Source organism: Thermobia domestica, chromosome 13, assembly GCF_964235325.1.
Source record: "Thermobia domestica chromosome 13, izTheDome1.hap1.1, whole genome shotgun sequence".
Classification (NCBI taxonomy): Eukaryota; Metazoa; Arthropoda; class Insecta; order Zygentoma; family Lepismatidae; genus Thermobia; species Thermobia domestica.
Genome location: NC_137466.1, coordinates 216,882,818 through 216,895,670, shown reverse-complemented (window position 1 = coordinate 216,895,670; position 12,853 = coordinate 216,882,818). Strand labels below are relative to the sequence as shown.

The 12,853-nt window shown below is 36.1% G+C and overlaps 1 protein-coding gene across 1 annotated transcript in view; it reads right to left on the bottom strand.

Annotated features, from left to right (window-relative positions):
• LOC145667972 (sodium-coupled monocarboxylate transporter 1-like) overlaps positions 1-12,853 on the bottom strand; it is a 110,873-nt gene that overhangs the window by 55,870 nt on the left and 42,150 nt on the right. Inside the window, exons 7-8 of the mRNA XM_081735397.1 lie at positions 4,713-4,867; positions 858-998 (exon numbers count right to left, since the gene is read on the bottom strand). Of these exons, the coding sequence (XP_081591523.1) occupies positions 858-998; positions 4,713-4,867 (296 nt within the window). The remainder of the gene's footprint in view (positions 1-857; positions 999-4,712; positions 4,868-12,853) is intronic.

Here is a 12,853-nt window from a genome sequence, read left to right as displayed (position 1 = left end):
AAAATACAAAAAAAAACTTTCTATTTTTTAACCATACCACGTGCGTGTTTAGATGAATGTTAAAAAAAAGTTTCAAAAGTTTCATAGTTGTCACTTTTGAGTAATGGCACAATTTGTAAAAAAGACCTAAAATTTGCTTTATATACCCAATAATGTTTAACAGTATAATATTTTGCAAGATTTCTTAGAACATACTAAAAGAGTAAAAATTAAGCTTTCATTTGACATCTGGATGAGCACAATAACGTGCGAAATAAGGAAGTTATGGTAATTTTAGTTCCATGAAGCTGTGTGCCAGAAAGTGAAATTGGCGCCAAATTCACATTTTAAAAAAAATTCTCCCCGGCCCATTTCTCATCCAAAAAATCAGAAAAAATTAATTTGGCATAATTTCATTGGTATTTATGAATGAATAAATTTTGAAGAGAATCTGAGACACTGAAGCACATTGCTCTAGGTGAGTTGACATGGAATGACCGATGTATACGATTTGTTTATATGTTTCGTCCAATTCGATCAGAAACATACCTTATTTACCTCCCTAAAAAATAATGGTATGCTAGTTTATAGCAGTTGAGTTTTTAACTCCTGCAGGTAAGCATAAATGTTATGTTGTACAGTTTAATGTATCAAATAAAACCTAAAATCTTAAACTAAACATTATTTTGAATTTACTTTATAACTTGTTACAATAAATGAAAAACTCAACCCGGGCATTCTCACCGTATATTCAACCAATAAATTGTCTTATCTCTATACTCAAAGAAATTATAATTATCTCGTCTGGCTTGTTTACGGTTTTAATTGAAACGTTCTCTAATATTATTCACAAGATTTTTCTAAAGAAAACTACTTACAGTTTAGTTTTGCTAAAGTTTGGCAAAGCGAGGAACCTCTGCATTATGCCCTGATTCACAGTCAAGGAGCCCAACCAACCGACATAATTCCCTAAACACACAGACCAAACGGTGTGACGTATTGTTGGATCAGGGTTAAAACTAGAATAGCGGTAGAAACAATTATTTATTGGAAAAGCAATGCCACAGAGCCCATTAAACAAATTAAAGTAATATCATACTTAAATAATCCAAAGAGAAAAATCAGAAATATGTGGATCCAAATATTTTGCATTGCACTATCTCTTCAAAGATGGTTATTCTAATTAACAAATTAATCATATTATGATTATTTCTTATTCTTTAAGTTTAGTTTAGCAATTATCATTTACTCTTATACATTTGGGTTACGAATTTTGTTTATTAAGGTAGGTGCAGGTAAATATGCCATGTTAAGGTTTGGATTTTTTACGGCCTTAATTTTCGTGAAATACAAAGAGCAGAACATGTGTGTTGCAGAGTAGTCTTTTCCGTATGTAGAAAAAAAAATTGGCAATGATGCCACTCACTTCTATTTTGTACACGAAGTAAAAAAATAAGTTGTTACCAAGTGGCGTATTTACCAACACGTGCAGGTAATTACTCCAAGTCTAAGATACTACTAAAAACCTTTAATAAATCTTGCAACTTCTTACATCGTCTGTATTACACGAACTTAAATATTACTACACAATATGACTGAAGCAGATGATAGAATAACCAAAGTGCAAGATTAAGATAAAAAGGTAAATAGCAAAAACGATTTTCTCCAAAGTTGAAGTTCCAAACTGAAATTTTAAATCCATAAGAAGATAAACGAACAATGGCACTGTATTGTGATTTAAAAAGACTACGCCGATATTACATGGAACATATGGGACAACTGAAAACGTTTGTGTCTTGTGTAGCCAGTCCTGCACAAGCCTTGGCGTATTTCGCTGCATTATGCTTGGTATTGATTGCCTGGTAGCCATGGAATCACAAATACTGAAGTTACATTTACAAAACAAAGTGTTCTAGACGGCCCCAGACCTATCTCCCCGAGTATTTGTCAAATCGGACTTGTCTAAGCCCGTGGCACATATTGCAGCTGCATTCCAGTGGATTTCGTAGAAAATGTCTCAGCACTGAGCACTTGGCGTATTTAGCTGCACTGGCGTATATAATCCGCAGTTATCTCATTTGTCAATTCAAGCAAATTATCAAAATATGAAATCGCTGGACCGCCATGCAAATTTCTCTACTACTTCACCTGGTCATATGATTTGTAATTAGAGCTCCTTCGTGGCTAAGCGGTTAGCGTACGCGCCTTTGGCGTGGGAGACCCGGGTTCGATTCCCGGCGGGAGCTCATGTGGTTCGGATTCCACGTTAATCAGTAGGTCCACGTCTCCTATAGCCTCGCTGCTGAACGGGACGTAAAACTCAAAATCAATCAATCAATCAATGATTTGTAATTACATTGTTTTGCAGTCAAGCTTTTCTGACAATATGTAGTTGTGTATTGGTGCTCTTTTTGTTTGTCAAATTTGAAGCTATATTATAAACACTTTTAGTTTCGTAATCACACGTTTCTGCCTTTTGCAGCATGCCATTTGGTTTAGCCAGATACGTCCATCATGTATGTATTTAAGGAAGTACTAAGGTAGGGGTCAATATAGGATATACAGAGAGTGCCCAAATGAATTCTACACACTCTACTGAGCATCCAGGAAAGTGTATTGTGCGAGATACACGGCAGTTAATAATAGGCTTCTGTGCATACCATTCTAGCTGTTAGAGCGTGACGTTTGACTCTGCACGGAAAAGGCACGGAAAAGGCATGGAGGAGATCACAAACTTGCTTCACGATTACCAGTGTGTTGTGGTTCAATTCTTTTCAGTAGAGGACTGTGAGTCTAATGAAATTCACAGGAGAATGAATGTAATTTATGGAGATAAGTGTGTATCCGAGACAATTGTAAAGAATTGGGAACTCATGTTCCCGGGATGTCAGGAACGTACGATAGGGTTCCCACGCTCAGGCTAGGTACACGCCGTGGAGCGAGAGTTGACACTACCGAATGAGATAGCTGGTGGAAAAATAAGCGTACACTGGCCTTTTGGTCCTTTGCGTATCAGAACAGTACAATGCACACTATCGTGCAGATAAAGATTTTGTATCATAAAGTGTCTGCACAGTAAGTCCCGCGAGTTTTTATTGTGGTTTCTGATCTTCAGGTATCATAATCCTTTTGTTGGCCTGTATTTTCGTTTTCTATCACGGGCAAGTTTTATTTGGACACGATTTGTAATATCAGATGTCGCATAAATGTTCATGAATCATATTTATTCAGATAAGGTAGGAAAACTCTGAAAAATTTTTAACGTGTGTTAAAAACTTTGTCGGACAAATTATGTAAAGTTTTTTCATTTCAGTTGATTATCTGTCTAATTCCATTTTACATCCTCTCTCTTTTTAAACAATTTAAAATCCAGTATCATCATTCCCAAAAATATAAGTAATAGAATATAAGTCATGAATAAGAATAATTGTTTGACACCATATATATGCAGGAGATATTTTCGAATGAAATAATATTTAATTTGTTTAAAATTATTAATTGATAATTTTAAATTTCTTCGATCATTATTCTACTTATAAATAGCGAATTGTATTTCTATTGGTTAATTTTGAACAAAAATATTTACGCATTCGACATTCTTACAACAACAGGATGGTACATATTGAGTGGATTGAAGCATGGACTCATTCTGATTTCTATAAAGAAAAAATATTTCATCTATGGCAAGTCACAAAGGTTTTGTCATTATCGTTAAAGTCAGAGAAAGCACAAGAAAACCAAAATGGAATCCAGAAAACGAATATGCCTTCCAAATCTTAGAACTGAGCTTCCATTTGCCGTCCAACCTGCAAACACAATTAAACAAGCCGATATTCTGCTTTTCCTCTACAGTACATTCGACTCCCTTCATTGCTGTTACGTCAATTCTGCTACTCGCCCTAAATTGGAAATTCAAACTAAAAATTCAGTAACTACACTTAAATAACAATTAGAACCACTGACCAAAATTAATCTCTTTATACCTATGAAGAATAAAATGGAAATTATAGTTTAATGTTCTACAATTATGGCCTGTAGCCTCAGAAATGATTGATTTATAAAATCGAATAATTATTAAAGAATTAATGGATACAAAATGTAGGAGGAAACTAGTATTGGTCATGGATCGAAAAGAATATGAAATCTTTGAGTTTTACTTCCAACCATTATGCCAGCTAGGCTAAAGAAGACGGTGATGATGAGAAATGAATGAAATGATGGAATGAAAAAGTGAGAGAATCCCGAGGAAATCCACGCACACGGTGTTTGTCAACCACAAAATTTATTTAGTGCGAGCAGGTATCGAACCAGGAACTCCATGCACCAGAGGTGAACGCTCTACCACTGAGCCACCACAGCCCCTGAAAAGAACATGAGTGGGCAGACAAGAAGTATGTTTCTAAATACAAGACGAGGCGAGAAACAAAACAACTCTCGTCTCGTTTTTCAGTCGAGATTATAAATTTTACACGGCTAATGGCCATTTCCATTAACACACGCAAGTAAAGTTTAAAGGTAAGATTATTTCTATCTATGATTAAAAATAATATAGTTTCGAGGTTTTGTAGATCGCTTGCTTTCTTGACTTTAGGAACCGTATATCTTTGATGAAGATCTAGCTCACCAGCAACAAGATTTGCGTAACCGGGTGTGGATCATTGTCTAATTTCGTTAATGATACCCATGAATAACTAGAAGCATTCATGGCATCTAAACAGAAAAAAATGTCTTACTTAAAGAATTCAATTCTTCCACTTTTGCTACTTCTGTCGAAGACAACCTGTGTCCCTCCAACTGTTAAAGTCCCAAATATCATTACAACAATTATAGTTCCAATCATGAGTACCGCCTGCAATACGTCCGTCCACACAACGGCTTTGAATCCTCCCTGGAAAGAATTAAATTCAAATATTTAGTTTATTGTTCTATTAGAAACTAAGAAGCAACGATTTCCAGTATATTTAAAGAATTATTTGAATGATTGGAGTTCAAGATATATTTTTGAGTTTTAAACTATATGAACTTAAACTGTGAATATAACAGCGTACAGCGACAATAAACTGTTTAAAGTAACGCTACGTGAAGCAAGAATTGAGTTGTTGAATACAGTTTTCTTATCTTTATGTGGCGAAGTTTGAAACATGATCAATAAAACAACCCACATTTTGCTTTATTTTTTGTTTAACCCTTTCACTGTGGAAGGCGACGGAAAAATATTCCCTAACCTGCGAATGTCGATTATAGTCGACGTGTTAAAATTTGTCTGTATCTTGGGTTTGTCGATTGTAGTCACCAAAGGTTTTCTGTGTGATTTCTATTGTTTATCGAAAACAATAGAACACAAACAAAAATGAACGGTACAACTTTGGCGACTACTCTCGACAAAGCCAAGATACGGACAAACAAAGTTTAACACGTCGACTATCGTCGACATTCGCATGTTAAGGAAATTTGGTTCTGTCGACAAAAGTCGACTTCCTCTGTGAAAGGGTTAATTATGCTTTATTTTACCAAATTATGCTTTATTTTACTTTATTGTCAATTTCAATCATTGTTGTACATTAATCATGTATAATGTATAATGTTTACTATATATTAAATATCCTACAGTCGGCGAGAACTATTTTGGCAGTGACGTCAGCGCTCTTAGTTGCGAGCCTACCAACTTACGCTATTCACAAATAGTGCTTAGATGGCACACTGAACGCTTCATACGTCACCTCGTAACTGCAATTTAAAATAATGCTGGTAGCAAACTGGGGAGAATTTAGATAACAATGTATTTGTATTTATATAATACTAGTATATGCGTGTATTGTTATGACAAAGAAAGAAAAAAATAAGATTATGCTAATACGAGGGCTGCTATATATATTTCTGGCCTAATAATGAAAATACGAATATTTATCAACGAAAATGGTTTTATTGTTTTTCAAAATATTCTCCATCAAGATTTATACACTTTTGCATGCGCTCAAACCAATTTTCGAAGCACTTTTTCCACTCCGATTGAGACACCTCCAAAACATGGTTTTTGAATGCTTCAACAGCATTTTCTGGCGACGAAAATCGTTGACCACGCATTTTTTTCTTGATGTGTGGGAATAAAAAGAAGTCATTGGGTGCCAAGTCAGGGCTGTACGGCGGATGACCCATCACTTCGACGTTTTGGCCGGTCAAAAATGCGCTGGTTTGAGCCGATGTGTGAGAGCTCGCATTGTCATGGTGCACAATGATTCGTCTTCTCTTGTTCATTTTTCGAATTTCTCCGAAGACTTCAGGCAAACAAATGGTGGTGTACCACTCAGAATTGACCGTCCTACGTTGCTCAAGCGGAACAGTCGCCACATGACCAGTTATGCCGAAGAAACAGGCGACCATTTGCTTCGAAGTGCTTCTTCCACGAACAACTTTCGTTGGATTTGGCTCGTCTTGGAAGACCCACACGGTCGATTGCTGTTTTGTTTCGGGCTCATACGCATAGATCCATGATTCGTCACCTGTGACGATCTTATAAACGTCTTTTGAAGCACCGCGATCGTATTTTTTCAGCATTTCTTTACACCAATCCACACGAGCTTTCTTTTGAGCGATTGTCAAATTGTGCGGGATCCAACGAGAACAAACCTTTTTTACGGCCAGGTGTTCATGCAATATCGAATGTATGCTGGTGGAAGAAATGCCTAGGCATGCCTCTATCTCACGGTAAGTCACATGACGGTCTTGCATTATCAGTTCACGTACGGCATCGATGTTTTCTGGCACAACGGCTGTTTTTGGACGACCTTCACGGAATTCGTCTTTGAGCGAGCGTCGGCCACGATTGAATTCGTTGTACCAGTTTTTCACAGTGCTATAGGATGGTGCTTCGTCGCCATACAAAGATTTAAGTTCATCGATGCACTCTTGTCGTGATAATCCACGTCGAAAGTTGTGAAAAATGATCGCACGAAAATGTTCACGAGTTAATTCCATTTTTTTGCCAAGTTGATTTCTTCAAGTACCTGTAAAAGAAAAAAAAATTGTCGTAAGTCAAAAAGTTCTGAGTACATTTATGCTACAAAATGTCAAACTTTCCAATGGAAATGTCAGATTGCACCTGGCAACACTTAGTGTTGCCTAGGCCAGAAATATATATAGCAACCCACGTAATTATTAGAATATTTTAAAATGTACACAAGAAATTATAACAATAAACGTAGAAATATTTTGCTTTTAACTTTAGTCTATGATTGGTGAGCACCCGAGATCGTCTGAATAGTCGCTATAATTTCCAGGTACGTCTTCCCAATCACTATCTGTTAAAGAATTATCGGGTTCTGAATGGCTTCCAACACTCACAATTAAATTGTCAACCTCTACGTCCATAAGACAGTCTTTTTCCCAGTAAAACTATTCCCATTTACGCGAGTTTTCAACAGCCTTCCCAGGCACGTATCCAGGGGTCTGGGGGACCGCCCCCTACATTTTTGCTGCTCCCCTAAAATTTTCACAGTAGGTTTGCGAATGAACTATAATATGGTTGGATCGCGCTCTCCCTAACTTCAGCCGGCCGGTCTAGGGGGGTCTAGAATCTAGGTTTTGCTTTACCGGGTGTTACGACGGGTCGTCCTGTATTTAGACTTTTCTAATTCTCTTTCACAATTCGCCACACGGATCTCTCACTGACACATGTTGCTCGGGAGATTTTACGAAGACTCTCAGATTTATTATTGTTTGCTGCAAAAAAGTTGTAAACATTAAAAAAAAAGTCTCTTGCATCACTACGCAACGGCTTGTCCTTCTTTATGGTACTATCACCTATTCTTATACACAAAATTTCGAGAACGAGAACCAAACAAAGGTTGACAACTCTCACAAGTCACCACACACTGTATAGCCCTATACAAAGAAGAGACGCGCTTTACAGTTCATTTCATTTCGCTTTTGTTTTTTGGTTTGTTTGTGTGTGTGTGTTTCCTGGAAGCGGTGTTCTTGTGTCCTATCGGTAAATGTTATACTCGTCGAAGCTATTCACTAACCCCAGCTCTGTTTCCAGGACCAGGAAACACGTTCACATATCATCCTCTAACTCAACGACCGTGATAGGTAAAGACATGGGGGTTTCTTTAAAATAAACGTTGGACTTCCCTTCCCATTTCGTCCACAGCATGTTTGTGTCTATCTTCAACAAAACGAAAGTTTGTAGCATGTTGAAATCTGAATGTTGTTAGAACAGAATAAAGCATAAATGGCTATCATTTAAAATTATTTTCCACATACTTATAATATAAAATTCAAATGTAAAATAACCATATTCTTCATGAAAGTTATATAAATATAATAGCAAAAGATGTAGTGTTTATGTCTCCTCCAACTCCAGTTATCGTTATACAAAGATGACAAGTATATTTGTTAGAGACGAATCTCCCATATTCGGTTCATTTCCTTTCGCTTTCCTGTTGTAGAGAACGGAGCGTGCTTTTAAGTTGGTATTTGTGTTCGCGCATTTTCTCTTTTCTGTGATTGGAGATTGAATTGAACGAAGCGTCTGATTTAACCAGTGGGATGGCATTTAAGCAACAGCGGTGTCCATGTCACTGCCAGGATAATCCTCGGACACTGTAAATATCTTGATCTATTTATTAATATTTTATGCAAGCATTTTTTCATATTTAATGAACTTTGTACTTAATGCACTGTAAAGAGAAATGCTTTACTCGAGTTAGTTTTTTCTATTACTTGTGTACGCCTTAGAGGTGCATATTTACAGAAAGGAACAGTAAAAGATGCCACCAAAAAGTACAGAAAGTGCTCAAGTTCAAGAGGTACACATAACAATATAGTTCGGAGATCTTGTGTACTATTCATTTTATTTCTTCTTTTCCCCACATCAAAGGATTACACTGAGAAATATACAGAAATAAAAATAAGCTTTTCATTGTTGCATTGTTATATTCTCAATGCATTGTAAATATTGGTTTTGAAAAATATTAAATACAGTATGTTGAATGTGCAGTTAAATAGAATTTTCGAAGAATTATGTTATATATTTTAAATTATGCTTTGTTTATTTTCTAAAATTATGCTTTATTCTGCTTTTAAAATTATATTTTTCTAGACCCTCAGACAACCACAACCATGTTCAAGATACCAACCATATAAGTAAATTGCTGTTATGCTTTTTGTGCTTTTTATGCTGTTGGGTTGCCCTAATGATCAATATAGATCATCACATGTTCATATTTCACTGGTAGCACACGAGATAGGCCCTATGTTGGCCAACTGCTATTTTCGTAGAATTTGAATTGCAAAAGTAGTGTTGAGAAAATCGGTAGTCCAAAGTTGATTAAAGTTTATGTTGGGTAGCCAAACATTTGTCATCATTTATACAACTGCTTCAGCATTGACTTCTTGTGTTACAAGGGCCAGTGTGCGTGCTGAAATATCAGATTTTCATTTACTGTTTAAACACTGTATAGACCTTTATATACGGCATAGTTATTATGCAAGCGCGAGACTTGCATTCACATTACTGATAAGTATTTGCATTGTGGAACATTTGGGCTGAGAAAGGGAAATTTTGATGTTCTGAAGATTCAGGCTGGCACCACTGACCAGAGATCAAAGGCAAAGTTTTTTTCTTTTTTTCTTTTTCTGATCTCGATATACGATATGGAAGTTTCCAATTGTCTACCATCAAAACAAACACATGTCTGTCGTAATTGAACATGTGTGTTACCAATGTTAATCATCAAAACAGACACTTAGGTCCCTTTGGCCTGCTATCTACTGAGACAAAACATTTTTTCTTTTCTGTCAGTAAGGTAGTGTCACCTAACGAGAAATAGTAGAACTAACTCCTGCCTTACACCCAGTAACAAATTTCATCATCTTCAGGATTATTACGACCTGGAATAAGTTTTCATGACATCCACATGGATGTCACTGATATTTTGCAACAGTATTTTCTGACATCCATATGGTTGTCACTGGAACGCAGGGTGTTAACCGAAATATTACTTTTCTCGTAGAGGTTACTTTGGAGTTGATTGGAAAATAGTCGATAAAGCTATCGATTGTGTCGTCCGCTTCCAAAAAATCTGTTGTCCATTTTACAAACCTTTCGGCAAATCACTTTTATTGTTATCACCTTAATTTCTACACCTGAAAATAAGCAAAACAAATTTTGTAAGACGTTAAATAAATACATGAATACATTAAATGAATTAAATCAGTTGAAAATAGATAATAACAAAGCAGAAACCATGAAAAAGGACGTTTCACAAAAGTAGACAAGAAACGTTTTGGTATTGGACAATTCTATTATAGCTTCTCCAGAAATTCTGTAGTTAGCCAACGTACTTTTGCTTTTAATTAGTTTAGGACAGTAACACAACCTTGTGCAAACATTTAAAAAGTAATTCTGATCAACATTTTTAAAAAGAAACTGAAGTGCTTTACCAATATAATACCAAAATAAGTGTTCGACCGAAGATCCTACCTTGTAATCTTTGAACGAATGCGAGTCTACCTTTTCTATATTATGTTGATGCTGTATAATCTGAAACGTGTATTGTGACCTATTTCGGTCATCTGATGTCAAATTTAAATTTTCTTTTCGTATCACGTAGGGCTTTTATACAATGTACACATGAAATATTTTATGACATACTCATTTAATTCAAAAAATCTTTGAGTTTTACGTCCCACGATTATGCTGGCTAGGCTAAAGGAGACGGTGATGATGAGAAATGAATGGAATGGTGAAATGTAAAAGTAAGAGAAAACGGTGAGAGGAAACGCAATACTGATCTTAATATAACGAAATCTGTATAAAACAATGAAATAAACTGAGTTATTTCAATGTCACCAAATGGTACTTATTTGGTTTAACGTTGGTTTTCAAACTTGCTCTGAGTCGAATTTCGTTTCTGGTCGTTTCATAATAAGCATCAACAGTAATATGAAACTAAGTACACATTCCGTTGCCCTTGATACCTCGTTTCCATCTCGTTAATATCATGGTTGAACTTCTGCCCCTGTTCTTCGCTCAGAACACCTAAATTTAGAAGAAAGTAATCAAAGCGAGAGTGGAGAATATGTAACTTCAAACTCATGTGGGATTTAAGTTCATACTTTTCCTTGTACCACTTGCTCAAAAAGTTGTTGACAACGTCGGTAATATGCCCCGTTGTTTGTGGCATTTCTGAGTGCAGAATCTCTCATGAGTTTGCAAATCTGGTGACCATAAAAACGCCATTATTAATGTTCGTACTGGACAACAACGAAAACGTTTGAATTAATGATATTTGTCTAACGCTTTCACAAGCTCCGTCATTATCCTTAACTTAATATGGATAAGGGAGGTAACATAATAGTTTGAAGCCTAATTTACAGTGAATGCACTATATATATATATATATATATATATATATATATATATATATATATATATGCGTGTGTGTGTGTGTGTGTGTGCGTGCACGTGTGTTACGAGTAATAAAGTATGTTCTTTATAGTGAGTTCAAAACTACTCAGTGCTTATCATATGCTTTACTGTCCTACTTGTACCGAGATCAAAGAAATTTGGTGTACCAACCTTGTTCGTTAAATAAAACTTCAGACACGTTCAGATCACAGTGCACATACTATCTACATTCACTGTATTTGATTTTTACTAATACAATAAATAAAGTGTTGTACAATAGTAAGTTGCTTTGAAGGAAGTCGAATAAGCTTTCTGGCTAGCACTGTACGAACCAAGTAAAGGTATTTTGCTATGCACATATATTAAAATTAGAAGGTTCTGTAACTGAATATATATTATTTATTAATAACTGGATCAAACAGATAATTATTACTGTAAGAACAAACTAAATTCAAACTATGGAAGCGATATTATCCACTAAACACTGTAGGCACGACGACAACCACACGCTCACATCATAGGGACGCACACACACAAAAGCAACTGATCTAACGGCTCTTTTTTTTTAAACACACTTGTCCGCCCAAAAGAAAGAAATTCCGAGGGTTGACAAAAGTAAACCCCGGAACCCTCTGCAGGAGGGAAGAAGTACTATTTAAAGGCCATATGTTCAAGGAAGGGCGATCGGCCCGTACATATCCCCCACCTTGAAATGCTCGCGTTTCAAGAACATGAATATCATAATGAGATATGTAATGCAACAAAATAGAAAACAACACAAATATGTATATACAAAATAAACAAGTAAAGAAAATCGAGACGCTAAATATGAAAGAAACAATATAAGCAGAACATGAAAAAGAAAGTAAAAATGAAAATGAAAACACGAAATATGAATAAGAGTATCATAAACAGAATGTGAAAAGTTGATATTTGAATGCACGAGTATATCTATCTATTTGCATCAAATGGTAAACGAAAGAGCTTCACAATGGAGCGCCTTAAATCCAAAGCAGCTATTCTTACGGTGACAGTTCGCACAAGACCATCGCTACCACTATGAATGTCCTTGACACGACCTGGGCTCCACGTAGAGAGGGGAGGTGAGGTTTCTTTAATAGCACCAAGTCTCCTTCTTTGAGGTTGTCACGTCGGGTCCACCACTTTGGCTTTTGCTGTAGACGGGATAAATATTCTTGAGACCAGCGCTGCCAAAAGTGTTGTACCTATTGCTGCACTAATTGCCATCTCTTCAGGTGGGACATTTTCGCCAAGGTGAAATCTTGTGTCGGAACAGCAAGCATCGGTTCTCCTATAAGGAAATGTGCCGGTGTTAGCGCAGATAGGTCATTAGATTCTTCAGATAAGGGGATAAGCGGACGTGAATTCAAAATTGCTTCAATCTGGGTCAAGATGGTTTTCATCTCCTCATAACTCAGAGTTGCATTACCCACAATTCTTTTA